We start from the raw sequence: 27,708 nt of genomic DNA, 5'->3' as shown, positions 1-27,708 counted from the left end.
CGATGCCCTCCTGCAGCACGCAGACGACTACATCTCTCTACCACGCTCGGAGCAGGAAATTACCAACACAAAAGTGGGATTCCATGCACTTGCCGGCATACCGGGTTGCATTGGTGCCATCGACTGCACCCATGTGGAATTGGTCGTCCCACATGCCATGGAGGCCCAGTACCGCAACCGAAAACAATTTCATTCCCTGAATGTACAAATGGTGTGTGACTCCAACAGGATCATTACACATTGTTGTGCCCGATTCCCTGGATCAACCCATGATTCTATGGTCTTGAGGAACTCTACAATACCACGCTACATGGAGCGACACGCAGGGAACAGATCCTGGCTACTCGGTGAGTCTCATTACATGCATGATAATGTGGGGTATGTGATTCGGCAATGACCTGGCAGGAAGGGGGGGGGGGTGTGCGTACGTAGCAATGGCATTCCACATCATACGTTTATCGTCCACATACAGGTGATGCTGGATATCCACTGAAGAGATGGCTCCTCACACCAGTCCGGAACCCACGGGACCAGCATGAGGAGGACTACAACCATGCCCACTCACGTACCCGTGTAGTCATTGAACAGGCATTCGGCCTACTGAAGACTCGTTTCCGCTGCCTCAGCAGGTCTGGCGGGGCACTCCTGTACCGCCATGTGAAGGTTGCAAAGATGGTCATGGCATGTGTCATGCTCCACAACATGTGCGTACGTAGAAATGTGCCCATGCCCCCTGACGCAGAACTGCAAGCACCTGATGATGGTCATGATGAGGGTGGGGATGTGGCAGCACCTCAAGGAGTCTGCGAGGCACAGGAGGGCCGTGACATTCGTCAGCATCTCATTGATGCATGCTTCTGGCACTCACGCCTGGTGGCTGATACATGGACACGGTACTCGTGGCACTGTGTGTGTCTGGTACATGCACAATATGGACTATACGCCTATGATGGCCTAGTACACAAAGATAATTGTCCACACATCTCATTGGTTGATCGTGCACTGTTTATGGCATATGTGATATCATGTTGAACACCCTATCGACCCGCCACCCAAGTGAGCCCAAAACACCCCCTCCACCCTCCTACCTCCCCCCCGAACACCAGTGTCCAAAGATGCTCATTGTCAGTGGGCAGTCGCTATTGCAAGCCCCCTCTGCGGGTATCAGGGGCACCCCTGCCTGTGGAGCGCAGGTTCCTGCCGGATCTACGTTGGGGGCTGCCCTGGACGGAACTTGCAACGGATGATGTCTCTGCCTGCTCACGTCCATGCATGTCCCTAAGGGTTTGTGAGAGCTCAGTGAGCACACGGCGCACTGCGGCAAGTTCGGCACATACGTCTTTGGACGTCGCATGCAGTTCCCCCCTCAGGCTCTCGGTGCTTCTCTCCATTTGGACTCTCAGGCTCTCGGTGCTACTCTCCATTTGGACTCTCAGGCTCTCGGTGCTACCCTCCATTTGGACTCTCAGGCTCTCGGTGCTACTCTCCATTTGTGCCCTTAGTGTCTCTGTACTCCTCTCCATTTCTGCCCTAAGTGTCTCAGTTGATGTTTCTATGTCTGCCTTAGTGCCCCCACATTCATCGGCATGGTCCTTGAGGAGCGTGGCCAGTTGCTGCTGTTGCACGATTAACTGGTCGAGGGACTGTTGCCTCTGCTGGGCCATGGCCATTTGCGGGGGTGTCACAGAGGGGCTGGTGACCTCATGTTGCCTTGCCACAGGGCTTGTGGGGGATGGCCAGTCGTCGTCTTGTGGGTGCCCCTGCGTGGTATCCTCATGTTGTACGGGATGGGACAGACAGGGGGATTGGGACAGGTCATGGATGGATCTGACTTCGACATCCCCGTCTTCTGTGTCGGAGCATGCTGCCATCAATGGGGTGTCACCTATGGTGCTGCTGCCACCAGAGGCAGTGCCTTCTGTGGCATCCGTTGGGGGGACCTGTGGTGGTGGTGTTGTGGGCATGCTGGCTGCTGGGGTGCCTGTTGATGTTCCCTCCTCTGTGCTGCCACCTGATTTGTGCTGCTGCCGTGTCTTGATGCGTGCAGCTGAGGTGGAGGGTCTTTGGCCGTTGGTCTTGGCCCTCTTTGCAGGTGTGCTGGTAGGGGTGTCCTGATGCTCGTCGTTTGGATCGGACCCTGTGGTGGAGTAAAGGAGGGCGAGGGTTAATAATGGGTCTGTGGGAATTGGAATGGCATTGTATCACATGCATTGGGGTGGTACCTGAGGGTGATTTGAGTCGGGGCCTTGGAGGTGCTTTCATTTGTGTGTGGAGTGAGGGTGCAGTTGTTTGGCAGCCTGCAGTTAGGGTGTGCCTGCTGCACGTGTAGTGCGTGTTTTAGGGGTTTTTAATTATTTATGTATTTATTGTGAGTTTTAAAGTGCGCTATCAGGCCGATGTGTGTGGACGTTCTCCTGGACATGTGTTTCTGTTGCACTATGTGGACAGATGGTACTTCACATGATTGGACATTGTGGATTTAGCATTGTTTTATTTGGCCCACCTACCTGAATCTTCGGATGTCTGCACTCCTTTCTCCATCCCTCCGACTCCCTCTATGGTCTCCATTCCAATGGTGGAGGCACAGATTTCTTCCCAGGGGGTCAACTTGATGGGTGATTCAGGACCTCCCCCGGTGGCTGTGGCAATGTTGCGGTTGGCAGACAGTATGCTACGGACGCGTATCCGCAGGTCGTCCCATCGCTTTCTGCATTGCTGTGGGTTGCGGGGTGCGGTCCCCACCGCACTTACCCGCTGTGCCACCAGAGCCCATATGGCCTTCTTGTTCGCAAGTGCCGTCCTGGTCATTTGCGTGGAGAAGACGACGGCAGCATTCTCCTGGAGGGTCTCTGTTAGCACGGTGAGTTCCTCACGGGAGAAGTGGACCTGCCGCTTGCGGTCGCACGCTTTCTTCGCTACTTTTCCCATTTTTCTCGGTTTCGCTAGGGTGGATGACGGGTTGGGGTGTGTCTCAGGGTAGTGTTTTTAGTGGTTGTGTGGATTTTGTGGTTTTATAGGTGTACGGCGGGATGTTTCCCGTTCCGGGCCCATGTTTTTACTTCCGTTTCCGTATATTTACGGTCACCGTACTTTCCGGTTGGCGCTCACTGCGGTGTCCGCTGAGATGGGTGGCGGTATTGCACCTAGGGCGCCGTACGGCGGTGGTGTGGGCCGTTTTGGGGTCATTTCCGCCATCGCGGACTTTGCACTTCCGCCATGGCGTGGTGCTCGTGCCCGATGGGTCGGAATGGGCCGCACTTTGCTCCTTCGTGCAATGGCGGAAACGCTATTTACGCTGTGGCGGTCCGGTCAGTCGCTTTCCGCCAGGGTCGTAATGAGGGCCTATGAGTTAAGTAAAATTCAGGTACTTCTTGCGTTATTTTGCCCAGGCCTCCGATCAGAGAGAATAGCGATATTAGGGAAATGTGTACACTGATGCGACTGGATTGACACGGAAAATCTGTGGCTCAACACGCTGGGGGGAAGTTTCGCTAAGAATTGCTGTCAGATTTTTAAAGAAATGTAGGTTGTGTTAGGAGAATGGGGTTTTTCCCTTTTTATGTCATATTTATATTATTTTTAATGTTTTATTCAGAGGACACTAATTATTTCATGAAAGGGGGACACATATTTAAAGAAAGTAGAAAATTGTAAAACTAGGATGAATTGTGTTGAACTGCGGAAATTGTATTACATCACTGCGTTCTTTATTTGATATTGGGTGATGTTTTCATACAAGTGTTGTATTTATAGAGGTTTGCTGTTAAACCGTACACAATAAAGATTGATTATTGTGCCTGTCCACTATATTCTGAGTGACATCAAAGCATTTTCTCCATGAACTGAGGGCCATCCTGATAACATGTAAACAAAATGACTTAATAAAAATCTCGTAAATAGAAATGACATCAGTTTCTGTAAACATGTTTCAGTGGTTCATTATGTAAATGGGCTCCTCAGGACCTCAAGATGTATTCTACCCAGTGATGAGGAGTAAAGGTGAAGCATGTGTGAAGATGGCTCCTTCAAGGAAGACCATCTTAAGGGTTGGCCTCCCTTTACATTTGTTTTTAAGAAACAAATGATTGAACATCAGTGTGGCTTTGAAGACCCCGGCGTATGTGCATTGCAGCTTCACCAAATCTTTACCAGTCAGGCTCAAAAGGAAGCATGGATTCAAGCCTTCAGAGAAGCACTATAGTCAGAAAGGGAACTGCATTTGACAGCTGAAAGACAACATCAAGATGCTATATCCCGGTAGCTAGATCTCTTTGCCTTAGCCACAGTTCATCCAAATAACCCATCCTCAGTGCTGCAAGACTCTCACCCAGGAGACGACCTCAATATATTTCTCAGAAACCTTTAGAGGGGCACCTTTGTAGAATACAGGCCAGAAGAAATAACAGGTACAGTATATTTCTCCGGTATTCATTTATTTAATAGTTTTTTTATAACGTGCCTAAAACCGTACCTGAGTTCGGTTTCTACGCGTGGATCCGGGATTTGAACCTCTGTTGCTCTGTGTGGTCTTGCTTCCAAGACCAGCGTGTTACCCCTGTGTTTTCCTCCGTTCGCTAATGGTAGATGTTCAGCTGCATAGAAAGCTGCAAATCGTACGTGGTAAGCTCCACACATCAAGAAGCACTCGCAGGAGCAGTTGGGGTTTGACCAAGAGACGTACAGGCAAAGATTCGGAGCCCTGAGGGTTGGTCCGCATAAGGCGACTCACTAGCTATTCTTCTATAGAGTCCAGACCTAGCAGTGGATCTTTACGGAGCAATTCCATAAAACCCGAGATATTCAGAAGTGGATAAGATGACATCATTGCCTGACTCTAGAAGAAGCAGTGGAGATTTTGATGGTATACCAGGAAGAACACCATCCCTGTTTCTGTGACCCCACAGATCAGGCATAAACATCTCTATCCAAAAAAACAGGACTGTCGGAAGCATTACTGGGAAAGAAGTCAATTATGGGATCCAGAAAAGCGAAACGAAGGACTGTGAAAATGGCAGACTCTCTGCCCAGGGAAGAAAGACCAACGCCAGTATTCCCCAGTCGAAACCAGTGAGGTGTTTTGGCAAGTGCAGAGCTGGGACCTATCACCATAGGATGTCCTCACAAAAGAACCAAAGAAACTATGCACATTCTCCTCATGGAAAGCTGCCATTGATGCCCAGAATAGCAAGACACCTGGTATTGTTCAACCTACCAGGACACATTACTACGATTGCTATTATTTCATGTAGGGATCAAGTTAGAGCACAAGATTAGTCAGCGTTGTGCACAGACTGGCTTCATATGTATGGCCGATTTGGTGGAGCCTCATGAGGCCGATGAAAGAAGCTTGATAAAGGAACAACCTGATCCCTTCAAAATAGAAGACAAGAAGCTCCGGTGGATACAGGCTTCAGAATAAACACCGTCATATACCAGAACTGGTGGAACCGTAGGGCTTTGGTAAAGGGTCCCTGGGGAGAATCCCTTGTGTGCATGGGTCTGAGAGAATGTATAGCCAGCATTGTGCGTGATCGTAGTGGTAGAAGGCCAGAACTTCCAACGATGTGGACCGGTAATGCCCTGTCACCTGATCCTGTTGTCCTGGGCGCAGGCCTTTCCAACTTCCAACAATGACTGACCATCTGAAAAGAAGAGACCCAGGTTAAAACCGGTAAAGAGATATCCCAGATGGATGAAATAAGGATATCAGTCTGAGTATGATATCAGTGTGAGTCTTTCAAAAATCAGCTGGAATAATGACATTCTGGAACCAACATTGGGTATCATCCAGAGGCAAAGAACAACAGTCAAGTTCACCTCACTACTTCTGTTGATAATTCATCTGAGACATCAAAGCTAACAGGAAGGGCGTGTGAAGACCCTTCAAATAACGTAATAATTTGGCTGGACCCAAGTAACAGTCTGAACCTGAAAAACAAAACAGTTGGTGGGGTTCTGAGCCCTCTAGATTGCAGCAGTTGAGAGGGGGAGAGCTCAGGTATAGGATGCTAAGAATTGTAGTTCAAGTCCAAAAGTATTGAATGAAGACTTTTAGAGAAGTTGATCTCAGTCACTGGAATCTGGGGAGTAAACCTCAAGTACCAAAGGGTCTGAGATAGACTTAGAGAGAAGAGGGGTCTGGGTCCTGCTTTGTGAGAAACACTGTCAAAACGCAGTCCAAGTACAGAAGCATCCCATAAAGACTGTGAAGAAAGGAAAACTCAGCCACTGCATTGTGGGAGATGAAGTCCCAAAGTGTACATGAGACTTTGTGCATGAGCCAAAACACCATCCTGACAAAATGTAATAAAACAAATAAACTACTAGGGAATAGAAATGAAAACATTTACACTTTCTTCATTGGTTCACCACACTATACAGAATAGGCAGATGTTTAAACAGAATGTCCAAATAATGAATAACTATTAAAAAGGTGTTGGCTTTTGTAGATGAACATGGTTGTCTTGCATGTATAGAAATCATTTTCTGACTTTCAATGTATTGGGTAAGCAGACTGCAGCATTACTTGAATCCTGGCACGCCTGTACCATTGTAGGTGAATTTTGGACAGGCAGACACACGCAGGATTAGTTTACATACAGCAATGATATACTGGGAAATTGACTGATGTCTATGTAAGATAGCTTAAAAAGGAATAACAAGGATCAATACCTAGGCCTGAATAGTAGACGTACAGGCAGGATGGCAAGAAGATCAGCTTGCTTTGGATATGGGAAAGGTACCTCAATGGCTATAAAGATGATACATAGTAAGGATGTACGCTATAAAAGGAACATGGATATAAATGGATGTAGCCTAGGACTGACGCCATAAAAGTATACGCGAGTAGATGAATGAGATGAACGTACGGACCAACTATACAAATATGGAGGCTAGAAAAAAGATCTCTGATGATAATAATAATAATAATAATAATAATAATAATATGTTAATAATATTCACAATGATGTTTGTGAATCTGCTTAGATCACATGCTGTGCATATAGTCCGGCATCTAGTGAAAATAATGCAGAGCTCATACGCGTTTTATATTGCTGTTTCCTATTTCTCCGGTGGTTTGCTTGCCTTCGATGACTACTTGACAGCTGTTTGACGGCTGATCTTGTCTGCCGACCATCCATCCAGTGACTGCTTGGCAACTGTTTTCCTTGTGGCCTTGGCCTTCCGGCCCGGCCTTTATGTTACGGAGAGTGGGTCCCTGTTCATACTGTCTTCTCTTGAGAATGTCTCTTCTTCACCCCTTCCCGCTCCTTTCCTTTGGTCTGGCTGCCGTTTCTCTCTGCTATGGAGAGGACGCCTTTTAAATTTTGCTTGTCTTGCAAAGGCAAATTGCCCCGAAAAGACACCCATCAATGATGAAATCGGTGTCTCCCTCATGATCACGATGAGCGTAACTGTAAAGCCTGTATGCTATTTTGGCCCAAGACCCTGAAAGACAGGCATACGAAACACTGGGTGGCCTATGCTATGTAGGCTGAGAGTCACTCTCCCGCCAGCGCCGTCACCTCGAACGAGAAATCTGATGGCAGTCACATCTCTGATTTGGAGGCCGTCAACCTTACTGTGGAGCCCTTGCGCTCCCCCGTATCCATCCCCAGCCCCAACAAGCATGCCGCCGGCAGTGCCATGGGGAAGCCACATCCTGGCGACAGACACACATGCACCACCTTCTACAAAGCACACAATCCCTAGCCTTCCCTCGGCTGAGCCGTTGAGGAAGGCTTCTGTGCTTGCAGGCCCGTCGAAGTCCTTGGTGGGGCTTTCTGAACCTCGCAGTTCGACGTCCTGTTCGCACACGCCCTCACAGCCTACGCATGGCTGTAAATCCTCTTCTGTAGCGGGCTAGCCCACTAAATATATGGCCTCCGCAGTAGCTTCGAAAGCCACGATGTCATCGAAAGACACGGTAGCGCTGAAAGATGCACCCATATGGGTCCACTCATCGAAAACGCTGCAATAGCTTTGGGAGAAGCTTTCCAAAACTGTTTTGCACGTTTCAGACCCCAAGAAAGCCTCCCCTTCATCTCAGGACTATTCTTCGGCCTCTACTCCTCTCTCTGAAGCACTGCACCAGGACAGAGTCCCTCCTGCACGTCCCTTTCCGCCTCCTGATCCTTCAGACTCCTCTGAATGTACAAGGGACACAAATAGAGTGGCAGAGTTCATTATTTCTCGACCCAATTCGATTATATTTTGAAATGATATAGGGATGTTGACCCTATCCTGTCCCTCGTAAATCACAGAGGCTCCACTCCCCAGGTGCTCAATTCTCATCCCTGGTTGTGTCCCATCTGGCCCCCCAAGTGGATGTGTTTCTACATGACCCAGCTGAACCTAGTCAAGACATTTTGTACACACAACCAAGATCCTACTTATCAGGATCCTGATTGGAACCATGTAGATGACCAGGGCACATGGCCTACCACATCCCCTCATGACTCTGACCCAGTAAACACATTTCTGGACGCTCCTGCTTCTCCTCATGCCAGAGACTTGCCTATTTATGGCCAGATGATGTTCAATATCCTTCTAAAGAAGGCTGCTGACCATTTCCAAATTACCACACAAGAAGCCGTCCCTGATTCAGACTTTGTAGAAAATATCCTTAAGGAAAAGACCCCGGTCAGCCAAGCCATCCCTTTGTTGAACTCATTCAAAAAGCGTCTGACCCCCTCATTGTTCACACCATTTCTCATATGTGCGGTTAATCCCTGTGTGGAGAAAAAGTTCTGCCTGGCACCTTTGGACCCGCTGTACCTCAGGGGTCATGCCATCCCAGACTCCCTAGTCATCGCTACTACATGGAAGAGGGTTGGGGTACCACTGTCCTTGTCGGAATCCCCTCCCCGCAAGGACTGCAAGAAACGGTACACCCTTGGCAAGCGTGTCACAACCGCTGCCGCCTTCTCCACCAAACTAGCCAATAATACCACGCTCCTAGCAAGCTATTTGTGACGTTCAGTGGGGTCTCGTCCAAAAGGGCCTCCAAGAAGTCCCAGAACCCGCTCGCACCCACATTTTGGCGGTGGCTGCGGAAGGATGGCAAGTCACCCAGAATATTCTTAACAATACCTTGGACTCTGCCGAAACCGCAGGCTGTGTCCTTGCCCAGGAGACTCTTCTCAAACGCCATGCCTGGCAAAAAAATTCAGGCTTTAAACCAGAGACCCAAGCCTCCCTGATCAACAAGCTGGTGGAGGAAGACAACATTTTTGGAAAAGCAGTTGATGAGGCTCTGGAGACCGCCAAGAAAGAGTATGAGATTTTAAAATAGTTCAATCAAATCTCGGCCAAGCCCTTCGTCCCGTGGGGCAAGGTCAACACCCGCCGACCCTTTCACGGGCAGTCCTTCTCCTGCTCTTCCCAGGGACCATATGGTTCAGGGGGATCCAACTCGACCTCCGGAGAGGGCTTCCCAAGTTGTTTTCAGTCCCTTCAACAAGGATTTAGTCGGGGAAAAGGCAGAGGCACAGATTCCGCTTCCAGAGGCTCCCTGGCCTCTGCCTCCAAGTGGCTTTGTGGTACAGGTCCCCTCCCACACTTTCCCAGTCGGGGGACATCTAAAATCTTTTACCGACGTGTGGGAGGGGATCACATCAGATCAGTGGGTACTCAAGACTGTCATCGACGGGTACAGCATAAAATTCCTCCATCCATCTCACTACCATCCACCCTGAAACAGATGACTGTCATCGGACCATCCACGCATCCTGTTGGACGAGGGCCAGGTCCTGCTAGAAAAGGGCACCATCGAAGTCGTCCCTCATCTCCAGGTAAACAAAGGTGTTTATTCAATATACTTCCTTGTACCCAAAAAGGATCTAACTATGCACCCTGTTTTAGATCTGCGTCCTGCAAACAAGTATGTCAAACTTCAGAAATTCAGGATGACAACTCTTCAAGAAATAATCCTGTTGCTGCGACAGGGGGATTACATGGCCACATTGGACATGAAAGATGCATACTTCCATATTTCAATGTTGCCAGCGCACAGAAAGTACCTCCAGTTCAGGATATAGGACAGGCAGTATCAGTTCAAGGTTCTTCCCTTCGGCATTGCCTCAGCCCTGAGGGTGTTCACAAAGGTACTAGCAATAGCAGCGGCTCACTTGCACAGGCAGTCCATCCCTGTGTACCCTTACCTCGACGACTGGCTCATTACCGGAGACTCGTACGGAACATTCCTGGGAAATACCCAGAAGACAGTAGAGCGCCTATTCAATCTTGGATTCTCCATCAACGAGAAGAAGTAAAGTCTGGTCCCCAGCCAAGTCAAACAGTTTCTGGGGGCCCTGATTTGGACAGGAAGATCGGCTCCTGTTCCCCTCCAATGACACGGTTCAAAACATGCTGTTCCAGAACCCTCATTATGTAGCAAGGCCATGCAACTGCTGGGGATGATGGCGTCCTGAATCTTTATAGTTCCTCACGCTCGTTTGCGCATGCACCCCATGCAGGAATGCCTCTCGAGCCAATGGTGTCAGGCCAGCGGCCAGTGGGACGATCTAGTGGTTGTCTCGACAGCCCTCGTTCAGTCCCTGCAGTGGTGGTCAAAGGAAAACCTTCTGCTGGGAAAAGCCTTCACCACCCCCTCAGTAGAGGCCACTCTCACCACGGACGCATCTCTGTTGGGGTGGGGACCGCACCTCCTTCAAAAAACAGTGCACGGCCTATGGCCCCCATCAGTTGCGTCCAATCACATCAATCTGTTGTATCTGCTTGTGGTGTTCAAAGCACTGAAAGCCTTCCAGGCTCACATACAGAGGAAAATAGTTCTCAACCTTACAGACAACACCATGGCCATGTGCTCTAGCACCTGAAAGCATCTCTTGTGCTAGACGGAATTACGAATAAAGATCTCAGACCAAAACAACCGGACAGACTCAAGGAACATGGCAAAGTACTACTTTATTCTCAAATTAATAAATCGGGGTCATCTGGCAGACATCAGACTGATGCTTGCACACTCACACACACACTTTATTACTCAGGGATCTTCTACCCCAATATGCATCACCTATGACATCATCCTACGCGGCGAACCATAAAACCTATCAGTGGGAGGGATTGGGTTAGGGGAACATATCTACTTATAGAAGGTATACGGGTTAGTACTTCATTGGCTGTCTCTTATCTGTAAAACAACCCAAGAAATACCTCTACATACGTATAATACTAATTATAGCAATCAAAATGGCAGCTGATTGTTCTCTGTAACAATGTATAGCAGGTTGCCCTATAGACCCACTGTTTGGTCAGTATCTTCATCGAACCTTGGACTTTTCGACTCGGCTAGCAGTACATAAGGAAACCGAAACCCAGGTGTTTGCATCACATCAGATTACTCCATACTTTCCAAATTAGTCCATCATCTCTTATCAGTTCAGCCATGAGCCACTGTTTTCTGTCTGTAGCTGACCTTGTAGCCTGCTCACTGTTCTGGGACATTTAAAGGAGTGAAAGCACATCACGATCTTCATTCGAGGCTTAATGAATAGCCCTTGTTTTCAACTTCTGGGTCACATGTGAAGAGATCGCAAATGTGTCAATTTCGACCTCTTATTTACTGCTATTTGATTCAATGATGGCAGGTGTCATTGCTCCTCTTGGCCTCTAGAGAGTTACTCACTCCATCTTGTATGAGCCTTATTCACTTTTAATTGTCCAATACTTGGCTCTTGCGATGTTTTCTTCTTTTCCAATCTTAAAGAAAGATGTCCCATCTCCATGACTCATCCGTCTGCCTCCTTTTGTACTTTGCAGCTATTCCTTACAAATAGCATCCTTGATTCTAAGCCAGCATCTGCTCCTCCTTGTTTTGCACATGAAGCTGTTCTTCCAGCGTCTCCTGACTTTCCAACCCTGATCGGCTTCTGAGGTAGTTGAATTGAATATCCATTTTCCAACAATGGCCGCCCTCGCCACGTTATATATTCCTCTATAGAAAGCTTCCAGGCGTTAACCATGGCGTTATTAGGGCAATGGTTGACGCCAGTATTTTACCGATTGTGCCATGGTGGATGGCGGAATTACCGCCCCATTCCAAGGTTGGCAGGGCGGTAATTCCCCATTCACCATTGGCCCTTCCCCATGGCTTTTGCCCCCATAGGGCTCAATGGGAATGGGGAAGGTGGTAATTACGGTACCGCAAATTGCGGTACCGTAATTACCTCGGCAGTCTCTTTGCGGGTTCCTTCCTTAACGGCTGGTAAAACCAGCCGTTAAGGTGGGGACCCGCAAAGGGACCTCGTAATTAGGCGGTAAGGGGTTAACGTTGCCGCCAACTTTTACGGCGTCATTAACCCCTTACCGCCTGGGTCGTAATGAGGCCCTATGTATCTTTTCTACCTTGCATTACTGCATATTTACACTTATTGGTTAGCAAGTTACTTTATCTTCTTTTGCGTTCATGATTACGGTATTGTTTCATAGATGTTTCTCTTGTCACTTCAGTTACATCGTCACTCTTCAGTATTTTCACATTGTTTGAGCATATATCTTCTTTATGATATCACTCCGTCCACATGAAATCTCACTCAGCGCTCCATGATGTCCAATGGTGCATGCTGACATCCTTCCATACGGCATCCTTCCACAACTTCAGTGCACGGGTACATTCGGTGCGGCTGTCTGAGTGCATATCCTCTCTCATACACTCGATGAGGTATGGGCATAATACACGGAGTCCCACATATAGCCCTTCTCCTGCTGTTCCAGTATGAAGGCGGTGAGGGGGCGGGTGCTGTTCCTCTACAGCTATTTACTACCAGAACAAACAGGGGAGCATTCATTCTCTAGGGTTATCAATGCTATCCCAAAACATCTGGAAATGGACACTCACACACAACATGTTCCTTCTATCACAACATGTTCCAGGGCAACACAATCTTCTGACAGGCGTGCTCAGCTGAGACTTCGACCTGCCCTTAGAGCACAAGTGGCACTGGCAAGAGCACATTCTACTCAACATCTTAGTAGAGTGGGGTTTTCCAGACATCGACCTGTTTGCGATTCTGGAGAACGCCCAATGCCAGATTACCCCCCCAGGTACCCACAGAAGAGCTCCAAAGGGAACGGTCTCTGGATAACATGCTCTGGGTGATTTGCCTATGCTTTTCACCTGATTCCCCTTTTCAAAAGGATAGTGAACAAGATGCGCCAGGAACCAGTCACAATGATCCTGGTGGCATCCTTGTGGGGCTGGCAGCCATGGTTCTCCCATCTCATAAGGATGTCAGTCTCCCCCCACAGGAAACTGCCATACCCGTACTACATGCTATCGGAAGACCGGGGGAAACGTTGAACCCGTGCCCCAAGACACTCAATTTAGCAGTTTGGCTCCTGAAGTCATAGGGCCTATTTACAAGTTTGCCGGTACAGTAACAATGGTAGCGTTAAGCTTGGCGGTACCGTTTTTACCGTACTGGCAAACTATGAGTTCTGCTCGCGGGTGCCTTTTCGCCCGCCAGGTCTGACCTGGCGGGCAGACCGGCAACCACGAGCAGAGCATGTCGGATGCACCGGCACCATTCAAAGCATGTCGGATGCATCCGGCCTCCCCATTCCGATTGAGCCCTACTGGGCTCAAATGGGAATGGGGAGCATTTTTTACTGGTGCCTGGGACTGGGCAATTACCGGGTCCGGCGGGCCTTAATGACCTGGTAATTGCCCATTCCCGGGTGCCAGGGAAAAAAAAGACTCCGGCGGCAGCCGTGCCGGTTTTACCGGCACGGCTACCGCCGAAGTCGTAATGAGGCCCATAGAGTTTGGACACCTCCAACTCCCTCAGCGATGTATGGACATACTCAGGGAAGCACGAAAACCCAAAACCAGGCATTGTTATTCCAATAAGTGGAAATGCTTTGTTATCTGGTGCAATGGAAAGAACGTCAATCCCATTGACTGCTCCCCCAAAGATATTGTCCTGTACCTAACATGCCTATTAAACTCAGGACTTGTTTTCAATTCCCTCAACATCCACCTGGCCGCACTCTCTGCATATACCACATCCCAGAGCAAGGTTTCATGGTGGAAGATTCCTGCCATTAAGGCCTTTATGGAAGGGGTTAAAAGACTTCACCTCTCTATTTCCAACCCAACTCCTGGATGGGACTTGCATATTGTCCTCACAAGATTAATGAGAGCTCCTTTCGAACCCAGACACAAGGCTAGCCGTGAGGCCCTTACCTATAAGACTGCCTTCCTAGTGGCCATCACCTCGATAAGGAGGGCTAGTGAACTGGAGGCCCTCTGAGTTCCGGACCCATTTGTAACTATTCACAAAGGCCAGGTGGTTTTGTGCACACACGCACGTTTTGCACCTAAATTCATCTGAAAGTTGCATTTGAATCAATCACTCAAATTTCCCACTTTCTTCCAAAACCCCACTAACTTGGCAAAAAGAAGCCTCCACACACTGGATATGAGGAGGGCAGTAATTTACAACCTTGAAAAGACTAAACCACTGAGAAAGACAAACCAATACTTTGTCTCTGTGGCAGCTGGTAGAGAAGGCGACCCTGTCTCTAAATCAGCTATTTCCAAATGGATTGTTAATTAATCACACTATGTTACTCTCTTGCCAAGAGAGATCTACCCTTCACGCCTAGAGCTCACCTTATTAGGGGCACAGGGGCTACCATAGCATTCATTGCAAATGTTCCTCTAGATTCCATTTGCAAAGCAGCAACCTGGAGTTCTGTACACACCTTTACACAAAACTACTGCTTGGACACACACTCTAAGTCTGATTCTCCGGTGGGACAAGCGGTACTAAGACATCTCTTTGCTACTGTTCCTTCACATATCCCACCACCATCTCTGGGTACTGCTCGCTAGTCTATGCACAGAACGTGATCTAAGCAGATTCACAAACATCAGAAGACATACATTACTCACCCTAATCGTATTTATGATGTTTGTATCTGCTTATATTCAAATGTGCCCACCCTTCCTCCCCTCCTGAAGTAGAAGGAACATAGACATCTTACATCTACTTTCTTCTGTACTCACTCATGCCTCTGTAAGGCCCCTCACGGCAGAACAAAAACAACCGGTGGGACCTCGAAGCATGAAGGATTTTGGGTACAACTACACGTCACATTAGAGATAGTGTTAGTCACGCCCATGTCGACGTCCCTTTTTTTGATCTTCGAATAAAAGATGCAATACTCTGCGATCTCCACTAGATCTCGGACTATATGAACAGCATGTCAATCTAAGCAGATACAATCATCAGAAATACGATTATGAGTAATGTATGTCCTATAGAGTAGACTGATGGATATGTAGAGGAGGTAAAGGAACAGAATGGACCGGTGTATACATAAAATAGCTGAATGTGCAGTAGAAATAAGTACACCGAATAGACCGGTGGAAATAGAAAACTGTGATGCATATAGAAACCAAATCAATGAATATGCAAAATCGACAAGTGATTATATTTAAACATAGGTGGATAAACACAATAGATTGGATGATATATAAAATAGAGTGATACACAAAGCAGGTGGATGGACATCAGACGTGGACAGATGGCTATAAAACAAAAGGGGGTTACAGACAGAAGAGACAGGTGGATATTCTGAATGGTTGGACACATTAATTAGGTGGACAAACAGAATTCATGGGTGAATGTGCATAATTGATGGGTGGCTATAGTTAGAAATACATAATAGAGACAGATATGCAAAATATGAAAATACAGATTGCTAGATACACAGAAAAGATGTGTGGGTGCACAAAACATGAGTGGGCTATGAAGAATAAAGGACTGGATTCATGTGGCTACTGGGGCAAATATAATGAAATTGGAATTTTCTTTGTAAGAGAGTCTTCCAGAAATGAAATGTCTTCTGGGAGTTGTGGACCTGTATGTCTAGAACAATGCAATATTTGTTATTACATTAGATATAGAAAGATAACATATTTCTGAAGGTGTGCTCTCAACAGCAATCCCTCTGCATGATCGACTGTTGAGCTCAAACTTGACACATCTGTCTCTCTTCCACAGAGACCTCCACAGAAGGCTGGTCCGGAAGGGTATTCATCACGGCCCCTGGTCAAAATCCAAGCCCAGCAGCAGAACATATCCTTTCCCCAGTGCAGCCCTGAGAGGAAGATTGTCACAACAGCTGCTGCCAGCCCACAATTGTCACAGGCCAGCAAAGACCAGACTGAGAAGAGCAAGTTCTCAAGCACAGGTGAGTCTGATTCACTGGTTGGTATCATTATTGCAGGTGGGCTAGGAAGAGTGGAACCATCTTGAGCACCCTGATTGCCCCCCAGAGGATCTTGTAAGACATTGCCTCCCTTGTTATTTAGTCTCCTCTGGGCACCCAGCCTGGGTGTCTGCAGCTAAGGGTGATGAGTATCCCATGCAATTCCTGACTTGGGCTGGAAAGGGCCTGTGGCCAGGGCCCCTGCTCATGCCAGGACTTTTCTGTGCTCACCCTTAGCCTGACTCATGCTTCCACTGATAGGGGTCCTTCAACTCTGTGACTCTCCATTCACTGCGGAGCCGCCATTATTTCAATGAAGCAAGGGACATCTCTATTTTGGGCCCTTTAACTGCCTTGCTATAGCTGAACTCAGAACTTATACTTGCTCCTTCCCAGCCAGCCTTCCCACTTCCCTTTCCACTCACTCAAATGCCCTCCTTTCCGCGGTTGCACCCTTCTTGCCCTGTTTTCACGTGCCTATTTCTTTGACCATCCATAGTGCACCCTGACTTCAATCCATTAGACCTGCTCTCGCTCTTCTCCTCTCCTCCTTTCTCAGCCTCCAGCCACAACTCAGTCTAATGTATACCTCAATCTGCCTCTCCCCATCTCCCTCCTCCATACTTGCACCTCAACCCCATAAACCCAATGTCCGGTTCTCCAAGGATCTCCAACCTCATATATCCCCCATGCTTCCGCACGACATCCGCTCCTGTCCCCCACCCATGTCCTAAACTCTTTCATGTGGTCTCTGGTATGCAAATTTGCTCCTTAACAAGTCTCCCTTCATCACTGACCATTTCGACTCTTATCACCCTCAACTTTTCTTGCTATGACAGAACATTTATCTCCCCTCATGACGCTGCTACACTAGCAGCTCTCCAAATGGACTTTCTACCATATCCCACTCACAGGACTTGTTCAGAAGGGTGGTGGTGTTTTGGATTCCATATCAACAATGCCCTCAACACTGCACCTCAACCTCCCTCTGACATCAGCTTTTGACTGGTCTTTTGATATGCCATTATTCAAATCATCCCTCCTACTTCTTTCACTGTTCTGGCTCTCTCTTGTGACCCCCTGGTCCTCTCATTACTTTTCCCTGAGCTGAAGCTTCTCCTTCAGTCACTTCCTAACCGACATCTCTATTGTTATGCTGGGGGATTTTAACCTTCCCAAGCCCTCCACAGCCAGGTACATTGCACATAATTCCTTCCTTGTTGACCACCCTGCTGGAAACTCTCTTTACCATGTCTTTCTCTCAACTTCTCTCTTTGCCTCTGACCTCTCCATTGACCCCTCACCCCCTCAGCAATTCATCATCAACTTTAACATCTGGGTCTTTCTACCATCTACACTTCTCCCCTCTTCACGGAACTCTCTGTCTCTCTCCCCTATTCATGCTTCTTCCATTGACCTTTGCATTCTCTGACTTTCACTATGCACTTATGACTTGCTTTGACCAACACTGTCCTGCACACATGTTCACATCTTCCTGGTCCCATTCCAGGATCACCTCTGAGATCCAGACCCTCAAACCAAAAATGCACCATGACCTACGATGTATTCATTTATTTGCATTGATAAAGCACGCAGCGGCACTTTGGCATCATGGCTCTGTTACAGAAGGCTCACTTGGATACAGATACACAGCATTTACAAGGTAGGTTTCAACCAACAAACAAAGAAATGGGTATGTTCCAAGGTTACAAGGGAACTACATAGCAAACAGTCTAGTTAGAGAGCTTAGTTTGCAATGCTTTCCTGAAAACAAAGTGCATAGTGAAAGTCAGAGAAAGCAAGGTCAAGGTCAATGTTGATGCGGATCACAGACACCACCCTATTGCTAGTCTACAAAAATCCCTTGCTGCAGTCAACTCTGCACTGGACTCTGCCAAATCCTTCTACTTCACAAACCTAATTTCCCCCCTTTGAAACCACCTCTGCAAACTTTCATGTATCCTCCAAGTTTTGCTCACACCTCCCAAAACAATATTCATTGCCTCCTCCCTCTCTGCTAATGTCTTCTGCTCACTACTTTTCCTCTCAAATCTCCAAAATGTGTGATACCCACAGCCTTGCTCTCTCTCCCTCCCCCACCATCCTTCTGTCCACTACCTCTCCCCGTTCCCATTCTACTCGCGACTACTTCTCCCCTACCTCTCCTGCCAAATTAGCACCATCCTTCACAGTGCCCCCCCCCCCCCCCCATCTTGTACTCCTTTCGACTCCTTAAATGATCAAAGCCTTAGGGCCTCATTACGAAAGTGGCGGTTATTCAGTGATAATTCTGCCAAAATCATATTGTTTACTATTCCTGCCACTTGCTCTCGTGGGGTTACCACAGGATTACAAGTGGCAGTTGCGTTGTGTAAATTCCCATTTTTGGAGTCCATAGCACGCCATGAGGATTTTGGTTGAATTTCCATGAGCAGTAATTCCCCTGATTTTTGTAGGAAAAGTGGAGGATTTACCTCCAGCACGATCCTGCAGGTAAATCCTCCACTTCTCCTCCAAACTCTATTTTCGGCATTGTGGAAAGAACAGCGGTAATTTTGTTACCACCTAAAAAATGCTACAATGGAAATACCAACGCTTTTTTACTGTACCACAAAACGCGTAATGAGGCCTTTAGCAGGAACCTACCCTTATCTGTCTGAACTCCTTAACCTCTCTCTCTCTCCGCTGGACTCTCTCCCCACCTCCTTTAAGTCTGCAACTATTCTACCCTTTTTGAAAAAACACTCTGCTGACCTAACCATCTCAACCGACCATTGCAAAATTCCCCTCCTACCCAATTATTTGAAGGTACTTCAGTGTTTTGTCTTTTATGGATCACTAAGTACTTTGAGGATAATGGCTTTGGTGATCCATTTCACTCTGACTTACATAGTTAGAACTCCACCGAAACTGCACTCATGCACATCCCCGAGTTTCTCTCTTATACGCACACGACTCCAAACTATCTTCCATAGTCATCCTATTGGACCTCTCTGCCACTTACATCACTGTTGTCCACTCCTCGCTTCTCCTTACTCAACAGGACCTTGGGTTTTGCGAATCTGCTCTTCACTGGATCACCTCCTACCTGTAAGATCACTCCTTTAAAATCACATGGAGGTCTCAAGAAAAATAGGAATGCTTATTGGGTGTTTACTCCCATGTTGTAAAGGTTTAAGCTGGGCCTGGAGCTGGGCTCTGTTTTATCCACCCCTTTCGCAAAAACATGACTAATGTATTTTCTGATGGGACTAATGGGTTTGATTAATTGTGTGAAATGCTTCTCCCTGATGCACCAAATGTACTTATTTCTAATTAACCAATACCCTTTAACTTAACTTGGAAAAATCAGCTATGTAAAGACATTTGGGCAGCACATCCTGCATCCCAAAAGCTAGAAACGGGACTGGAACCTGCGACTTACAAGATGTTTCGGACTGCGACTCCACATTATCCCTCACTGTTAACTATGCGTGTTAGGACGGTTTGGGAGTTGTAGCCCAAAACATTTGGAAAGCCAAACTTTGCAGATCCCTGTTCTAGAACCTTAGCCGGTGGAGCGTTATAGGGTGTTTCTGCAGTGCCAGGCCTTCAGAAATTGATGGCACCCCTGCTGTGGTGTTACTCAGTCGTGAACCCTATTAATGATCACATGACAAAGCCAGAGAGAGAAGTCCTACATCACATGTGAAGGCATCATGAAGCAAGACACAGACAACAGATTAAAAGTTCAAACAGAATTGCTTAATTAACTCAAATATCAGGAGGGCTGAAAGCCTAACTTGCCCTATACCAAAGGTGGGATATCCCTACCTGAAAGAAACCAGGGAAAGCCTGAGTCAGAAAGTTCAATTTAAAATTTCATCTGTGACCAAAACCTATATGTGCCCTCACAACTAAAGCAAAACAATGGGTAGGGATGTCAGCAATAAAAGAAATAGTGTCCAAACTAAAGTTATGAGTTCTTATAGCTCCTAGCGTACTTTTCAGCTCCCCTTTCCTAAGTTCAAAAAATATCCACAAACATCTTGGGATTGCTTTTCCTAAGTTCAGGATAGTTCCACAAATCCTTGGAGTTATTATATGATATGATTGGTTATTTATAACGTGCTTAATACCCAGGGGGTTCTAAGTGCGGAACCAGGGATTGAACCTGTGTTGCTCCATGTTGTCTTGCTTCCAAGACAAGCACGTTGCCCCTGACCACCATCCCCAAGTTCAAGACAGTTACACAAAACCTTAGGTTTGCTTCCCCAAGTTCAAGACAGTTCCACAAAACCTCAGTGTTCCCTTCACCAAGTTCAAGAAAGTCAACTTATACTTATTCATTTGATCCCAGTCCCTACCATCCTGTTCCACTGACATTTGCAGTATCATTTTTAGGGTTGTATTAAATCTTTCTACAAGGCCATCTGTCTGGGGATGATACACTGATGTTCTTAGTGTGTCGATATTCAACAGTTGTTTCACTTCCCCCATAAGCCTACTCATTAAAGTAGAGCCCTGGTCAGTTATTATTTCCTTTGGGAACCCTACTTGGGAAAAGAAAGGGAGTAGGTGTTTCAGAATTTGTTGTGTTGGCTCTCGGGGGGAAGGCCTTGGGATATCATGTAGCATAGTATACAATGACCAGAATTGATTTATTTCCCAGTTGGATGTTTCAATGGCTCTAACAGTGTCCATCCCAATCTGGGAGAATGGAATTTCAATTATTGGTAGTGGATTAAAGGTAACTGGTGGTGGTATATCAGTGCTAGTCTTCTGGCAGATTTCGCAAGCCTGAATGACATTTTTAATGTCAGCATGGATCCCGGACCAGTAAAATGTATTAGTTATTTGTTCCTGAGTTTTGGACTATCTGAAATAGCTCCCCGTCAGATGTGAATGGGCTATCTCTAATACCATCTGTTTGTGACGTTTAGCGACCACCAACTGTGTTTTCACCAAGCCCTCTGAAATTGTGTCTTTGCTATATAGGAGTCCATGTTTCAAAAAGAAAAAAGGTCTCCCTTTCTTATGACCCTCCAGTCAGATAGAACTTGTAAACATGTGAAAAAGTGACGAAGGCGAGGCATGCACTCCAGTTCCCAGTCACAATATACCTGATGCAAAAAGTAACTGGGTTCTCCAAAGCCACTCGAGCTGGGGTGCGCACCTGGGGGCTGTGGGACAAGCAAAATTAATGCCGAATGAATGAAAAAGCAGGCGCATGATAAAGCAAACCGAAAGCCATGGATTGAGAGTCAGTTAAGGATAGTATAACCTGCAGGCAGCAAAGTAAAAGATCACAGATATTGAATACCAAACTAAAGGAAAGCTTTTGGCAAAGTTATGACCTGATGCCAAGTGTATGTGAACGCATATTTGAAAGCAAAGTATAAGCTGTTTAAAACACAGAAGAAAGCAAGTATGGAAGATTGCGAGACAGCACGAAAGCAAGGTGGTGAAGCCAACAAAACCACTGCATAAATACAGTGTGGCAGGACGAAAGAATGGAGAAGGATATGTGACACTCTGTGGCAAAGCAAAGAGGCTGACAAGGGGAAGCCAAGTGAGTGTGAACCTTCACACAGGTACAGATATAGAAGAACCTGTGTGGGCTAGAAAACCTAGGGTGCCTGATTGTGTGACCTTCAATGGGTGGACTGTGTGGTCTGACAACTGCCCCTAGAAACCAAAGAAGTGAAAACCAAAAAAGTTGATTAAGTGAAGTAAGAAAAAGAAATCTGATTGAACTGTTAAAAAAAAAACAGAGTTTAAAGTTGATTTGGAGCAGTTTTTGAACATTGAAAGATTGAGAATACGTATAGGGTGGCTTTTTTGAACTTGGGAAAGGGAATCCTGAGGTTTTGTGGAACTGTCTTGAACTTGGGGAGGGGAACCCTGAGGCTTTGTGGAACTGTCTTGAATATGGGGGAGGGAACCCCAAGGATTTGTTGAACTATCATGAATTTGGAAAAGGCAATCCTGAGACTTTCGTGGAACTTTCTTGAACGTAGGGAAGGGGAACTGAAAAGTAAGATAGGAGCTGGAAGAAACTCTTAACTTTATTTTAGACACTATTGCTTTTTACTTTCCTTAGTTTCTTTCAGGTAGAGAAATCCCACCTTAGTATAGGGAAAGTTAGGCCTTCATCCATCCTGACATTTGAGTTAATAAAGCAATTCTGTTTGAACTTTGAATCTGTTGTCTGTGTTTTGCTTCAAAATGTCTTCACACATGGTGTTAGAGGTGGGATGTGGCTCAACTGATATAAATTGGGGGACCCTACAATTTTAAAAGCTAAGTGTCAGAGCATCAGACCCCTCAGTGGCCACAAAAGGATCTATTGGTGTTGATAGTTGTAGCAGTAGGGTCAAGACTATTCCTCCAGGTGAAAGAAGACTGAAACCAACTGATTTGATACTAATTCCACCCCCTGATACATACATCAGACTAGCACCCAGATTCTGGGTTAAATCCCAAGAATGTCTAAGTATTAACATGGTGGACTCCCAAGTGCTGCAGTTCCATTTCAAGTATTAACAAAGTGGCTTTTCCTCTTCCCTCACCTGGCATCTCCTCCGGGCAGCTGTGCTTTCCATTTCGGCTCTGCCTGCATGTATTCTTTCAATAGCAGGCCCGCTCCCACTTCGATTTCTCTCCGGCTCCCACCGGCAGCTCTGCTTTATACCCACGGACGCTGACGGTTGCCTTGTTTCTTTCTTCTGCGTTCGCAGCTCTGGCTGCGAACATCTGACCATTAAGGCTCCCATACCTGTGGACTACTTGCGGCCTGCCTGGCCCTGGGCTCCACAGTTCCTTGAGGTTGCCTGCTGGCGTCCTGGCTCTCCTGCAGGAACCACCTCAGCTGCCTCCTCGCATATAGGATTCCCTGCTGGTCTGAATGCTGCTGGTCTCCTCCCTTTTTATGCACCTGCAAACACTTGGCAGGTTGCAGGTGTGAGTTCCCAATTGTAACTGCCTTGTCGCAATAAGTGGAGGCCTTGGGACATGCCTGACTGTTACAACACTCTGAAGGCCTCTTCCTCGTCCCAGTACTATAGTGGGTTGAAAGAGGGGAAATGAGGGAAGATGTTTTACAACTGATAAAGGCCGGGTGAGGGTTAGGTTGGTTCTCAGAAGGGAAAGGGTGGTACCATGTCTCACCTGTGGATACCCTCTTCCCAATCCCCAAGGACCCTCCACCTAGGTGATCCTCCCTCGCTTCTCCATCCCCAGGGACAGGATCCAAAAGCGATGGCCATTTCCTGGCCACCTTAGAAGAGGATCCAAGGGGAATTGGTGTGAGGATATCCTCAGGTTTTTCACATCCCCCAAAAACGAACCATGAAAAGTGTACTGCAGATCTCAAGGATCTGGCACTCTTGTATTTGCAGTACACTGTATTATGGGAGTGTGCTATGTTGGGTTTAGACCTCTGTTCCAACAATAGGCTTTTTGGCTCCAGGGGTCCAGCAAAATACATACAGAGGAGCTCATTGTTCAAATAGAATACTTAAAATCCTCTTCTCCACTCCATTGGTACACCCATGCCTGAAACTGCCCGTGGACCCCTGCATGAGCCACCATTGCTCAAGTGGCCAAGGAGAGACCTTTCCAGAAGGTACCAGCCAACCCAGAGAAATCTTGTCCTCCGATACAAACCCTCTGCAATTCTGGGACTTTTAAACTGGAATATAGCATTGAATTTTCTCAGTACGATAGCTTGTACAGGTAAGTGCTTGCCTTGGATATGTGCCGTACAGTACCATGTTGGAATCCTGGCAGTAATGACTCAGCCTTTCATCATTCTGCAATCAATATGTTGTGTACTATTAATTTGGTTAAAAATAACACAAAGTATGATGGGACTTACAAGCAGGAGGAATTTGGCATGAAGCTTTATATGAAAATCAGATATTTGTATTAAATGTATTAAGATGTGGGGACCTTTTGATGGTATTCGCTGTGAACTATGCAGAATACCTCGTTCTTTAAGACCCACACTTCAGGACTGGTGCCCTACGGGTTCCCGGTTGGACCAGGGTCAAGAATGGATGCTGGATTCTGGAGGTGATTCCACCCTGGGATCACGCATTCTGGATTGTGTGGGTAAACTCCATTGAATCAATCAAGCTTTGATGATATCAAGGCTCAGGTGACCCTTGCTCGGGATGATCAAGGCAGCAACAGAGGAACATGTCAGAGAATTATCGAGTAATAACTATGATGTGGTGACAACATTGAGTTCGATCATTAGCGATGGCTTATTGGCTATAGTAATGCTTGAATGTTTATGTTTAAGGCTGGCGTTGGGCGGACATCATATGGTAAGTAATATACCTTTAGGGACCAGCAGTCTAACCCATCTCCAGCAATGCCCTCTTGGAAGCATTGAGTGACATGCCTGGATTCAGGAATGAGGCCTATCCCAGACATCACGTGTGCAAACAATGACCCAACTTCGAGACACTAATCTCTGGTGTGGTTTCCGATTAAAGGACAGGGGCCCTAACATGTCACAATTATAGTGAAAGAATGATTCACAACCATATTTGGAGTAATCATTTACTGTGAGTGACACTTTGAAATAATAGTTGGAAAATATTGATTTTGGCAACTACCAAGAGTATTCTGCATCACTCTTGGTCAATTCTTTCTTTGGAGTCAGCTCATACTGATATTGGGTTGGTAATCCTACTTTTAATTTTTTAATTTTTTTAAAGTAGTTTTTATTGCCATTTTCAAGGGAAACAAAGAAACATTCCCCCCTCTTTCCCCCTTTAGCCCCCGACTCCCTTCCCCTTTCCCCTCCCTCCCCAGGCCTGCAATCTAAAATCTTATCTTCCAGATTTTCCGTGGCCCCTAAGTAGATCAGCTTCTTTACCGTATGTTGGTTTCCTCCAGTTTGGGGCCCCCATTGTAGTTCGTCTTCTTTACAGTATGTCCAGTATTCTCACGTTTTGGGGGCACCACTGTATTACGTAGTCCCCACATGGGTAGTATCCTATTTGTTAACCTGAAAGTGTCTCCTTGTTGGCTATTTGCTGGTAGTCTTTAAGAAGTACCCTGTTCCCTGTAAATCAGATTTTTTTGTTCTTTTTTTTTTATTTTTGAATTTAAATAAACCACACCTGCTCTTGATGTTGTCGCAAGCCTATTTCTATGTGCAGTTTTGGCCGTGCCTTCCCTTGGGTATTTGCTGGTCTTGCATTATGGTTTGGGGATATTTCTACTAGGGTCTGTCCTAGACTGAAACTTAATCTCCATTGTCTCTCTGATGAAGGGGGAGCATTATCAGCTGTATCTTCTCATTGGTGAAACCTTAGAAATCTATGACTTTTCCCTTTCAGAGAGAGTGAGAAAGACACCGCCCCCTCTAAGGGACACGCCCCTATGTGATGAGCGGGCTCAGTAAGCTTTTGTTTTTCTCCTGTTACTTTTCACAGTATCCATAGAGAATAAACTGGGGAAGAACCGCATGGAGTTCGATGTGAAGCGACTCACGGAGGAAAAGGACGTACTGGAGAAGGAGAAAGAAGAGCTTCGGTCGCGATTGGCCCTGCTTCGGAAGGAGCGGCGAGAGCTGAGGGAGGCCATGGCGGCCTGCAAAGGTAACAACTGGGCAGCAATTAGATCTTAAGTGGCAGAAATTGTGGAAATTGTTTTATTTGATTTCTGTATCAAATTAATTTGCCTTTATGAATTCTAATGGTGACTATATACGGGATCTACAGACTCACCTGCCCGATACCAGAGATGCTCCGGACACCAACATATGTATTTGCTTCTTTTTAGCAAGTACCTGAAGGTCACTTATCAATAATCTCCTTATGGAGAAAACTGGTGAAAAGATGCAATTCTGCAGTCCCAGTAATGAGAATTGGTGACAAGCAGAGTGTGGATACGACTAACAGGGAAAAGACGTATCCAGTGATATCTGTCCGGCATATCAAGAACAACATGTGGGGTGTCAAATCTTGCCAAAAGCTGAAATTCATTTTGGATGCTTTGAGTGTGAGTCTTCCAGGGGTCGGGTGGTCCCAATGTGGCTTTCGAGGTGTCAAAGAAAATTGGGCCTCATTACAAGGTTGGTGGAATGGGGAAAAGAGTGGTGGTAATTTGGTTTCCGCTGCGTTTCCTGCACCACCAAATTATAATTGTTGGCAGATTTACCACTGGCGGTATTTCTGCCCATTTTCAGAGGAAAAGTGGAGGATTCGCCTTCACCTTGCTCTAGAGGTAAATACTGCACGTTACCTCCAAAAATAAGTGGATTTACCATGCAGTAATTCAGCCGGCGGTAAATCCACAAAAAATCTCTGTGGTCCCAAACTCGTAATGAGGCCCATATATTTTTTCCTTTTTTATTGGATTTATTTAGAGTTTTTGATAAACTCTGATAAAATGAGAAGCTCTTCATCGTGGGTTTTTTCTCAGGTTCGCTTGGCCACCTTCACAGGTTTTAGAGAAGAACCCCTTGAAGACACAAATAGAACCTTCAAAAGTCTCTGCATTGGTCTGCAGCCTGTAGCTCGTCAGGTGTTTTGAACTACAACTCTCATGGTGCTGCACCATTGACTATGCTGTGTGATGCTGACGCGCGTTCGTAGTTCAGAGCATCTACTGAGCCGAAGGTTGCACGCCCATTGTCCTGAGTATCTCATTGTATCTGGTCCAAACTCATGAATTAGAAGGATTTATTTACTTTTATTTATGGTTTTCATTTAGCACAAAACATCACCTAGCAATCAATCGCTTCAGAGCGTTCAATGTTGAAGGAAATTAGGAGAAGGGAAATAGCGTTGGAGAAAATAGTGCTTAAAGGAAGGTCTAGGAACAGGGGTTACTGAGGGGCAGGTAGCCGTTTAACATGTCATACCATCTGCTTTGAGATGAGGAAGCAGAGGTAAGGAGTTCCAGAGGGAGGAGCCTTGATGATGGTTAGGCCTACCACTGTAATGTTCATATTGAGGGCGCTAGGAGTCCAGCAGTTTGTGGGAAGCCGGCCTTAGGCGCTGGGATAGCTGGTAGAGTGGTAGGGCTTTGGTGAGGTACTGAGGCGCTTGCCCATGGATGCATATTGTGGGTCAGGCAGCGGATCTAAACTCAATGCATTGTTTTAGCAGCAGCGAATCCAAAACCTCAAGGCCCAACTCATGTTTTCATCCCAAAAAAAAAGAGGCTGGCAGCATTTAATTTAATTTTAATTGTTTTTTGTCCTGACGCGCCTAATACCGTACCTGACTTTGGTTTCTAAGCGCGGATCCGGGATTCGAACCTCTGTTGCTCGGCGTGGTCTTTCTTCTAAGCCCAGCGCGTTGCCCATCTGCTATCCTCGATCAGTCTGTTTGTTCTGAGTCCACTGAAGATCATGCAGTGTTGTGGTAGAAAGACAGGCGTAGGTTCCAGTGGAGCAATCCAACTGCGAGAGAACTACCGCCGTAACCTGTGCAATTGAGGAAGTAAAAGGAAAGTGAGGCC

At 46.6% G+C, this 27,708-nt stretch overlaps 1 protein-coding gene across 3 annotated transcripts in view; it reads left to right on the top strand.

The window, feature by feature from the left end:
• Positions 1-27,708, top strand: part of AFAP1L2 (actin filament associated protein 1 like 2) — a 921,662-nt gene that overhangs the window by 829,992 nt on the left and 63,962 nt on the right. For all 3 annotated transcript variants that reach the window (XM_069611872.1, XM_069611871.1, XM_069611873.1), the window contains exons 15-16: positions 16,035-16,224; positions 25,674-25,838. In XM_069611872.1, coding sequence (XP_069467973.1) covers positions 16,035-16,224; positions 25,674-25,838 — 355 coding nt within the window. The remainder of the gene's footprint in view (positions 1-16,034; positions 16,225-25,673; positions 25,839-27,708) is intronic.

The sequence above is a fragment of the Ambystoma mexicanum genome, chromosome 8 (assembly GCF_040938575.1).
Source record: "Ambystoma mexicanum isolate Mex_15411 chromosome 8, UKY_AmexF1_1, whole genome shotgun sequence".
NCBI classification, from domain to species: Eukaryota; Metazoa; Chordata; class Amphibia; order Caudata; family Ambystomatidae; genus Ambystoma; species Ambystoma mexicanum.
Note: the sequence above shows the minus strand (reverse complement) of the source record. Positions and strands in the feature narration are given on the sequence as shown.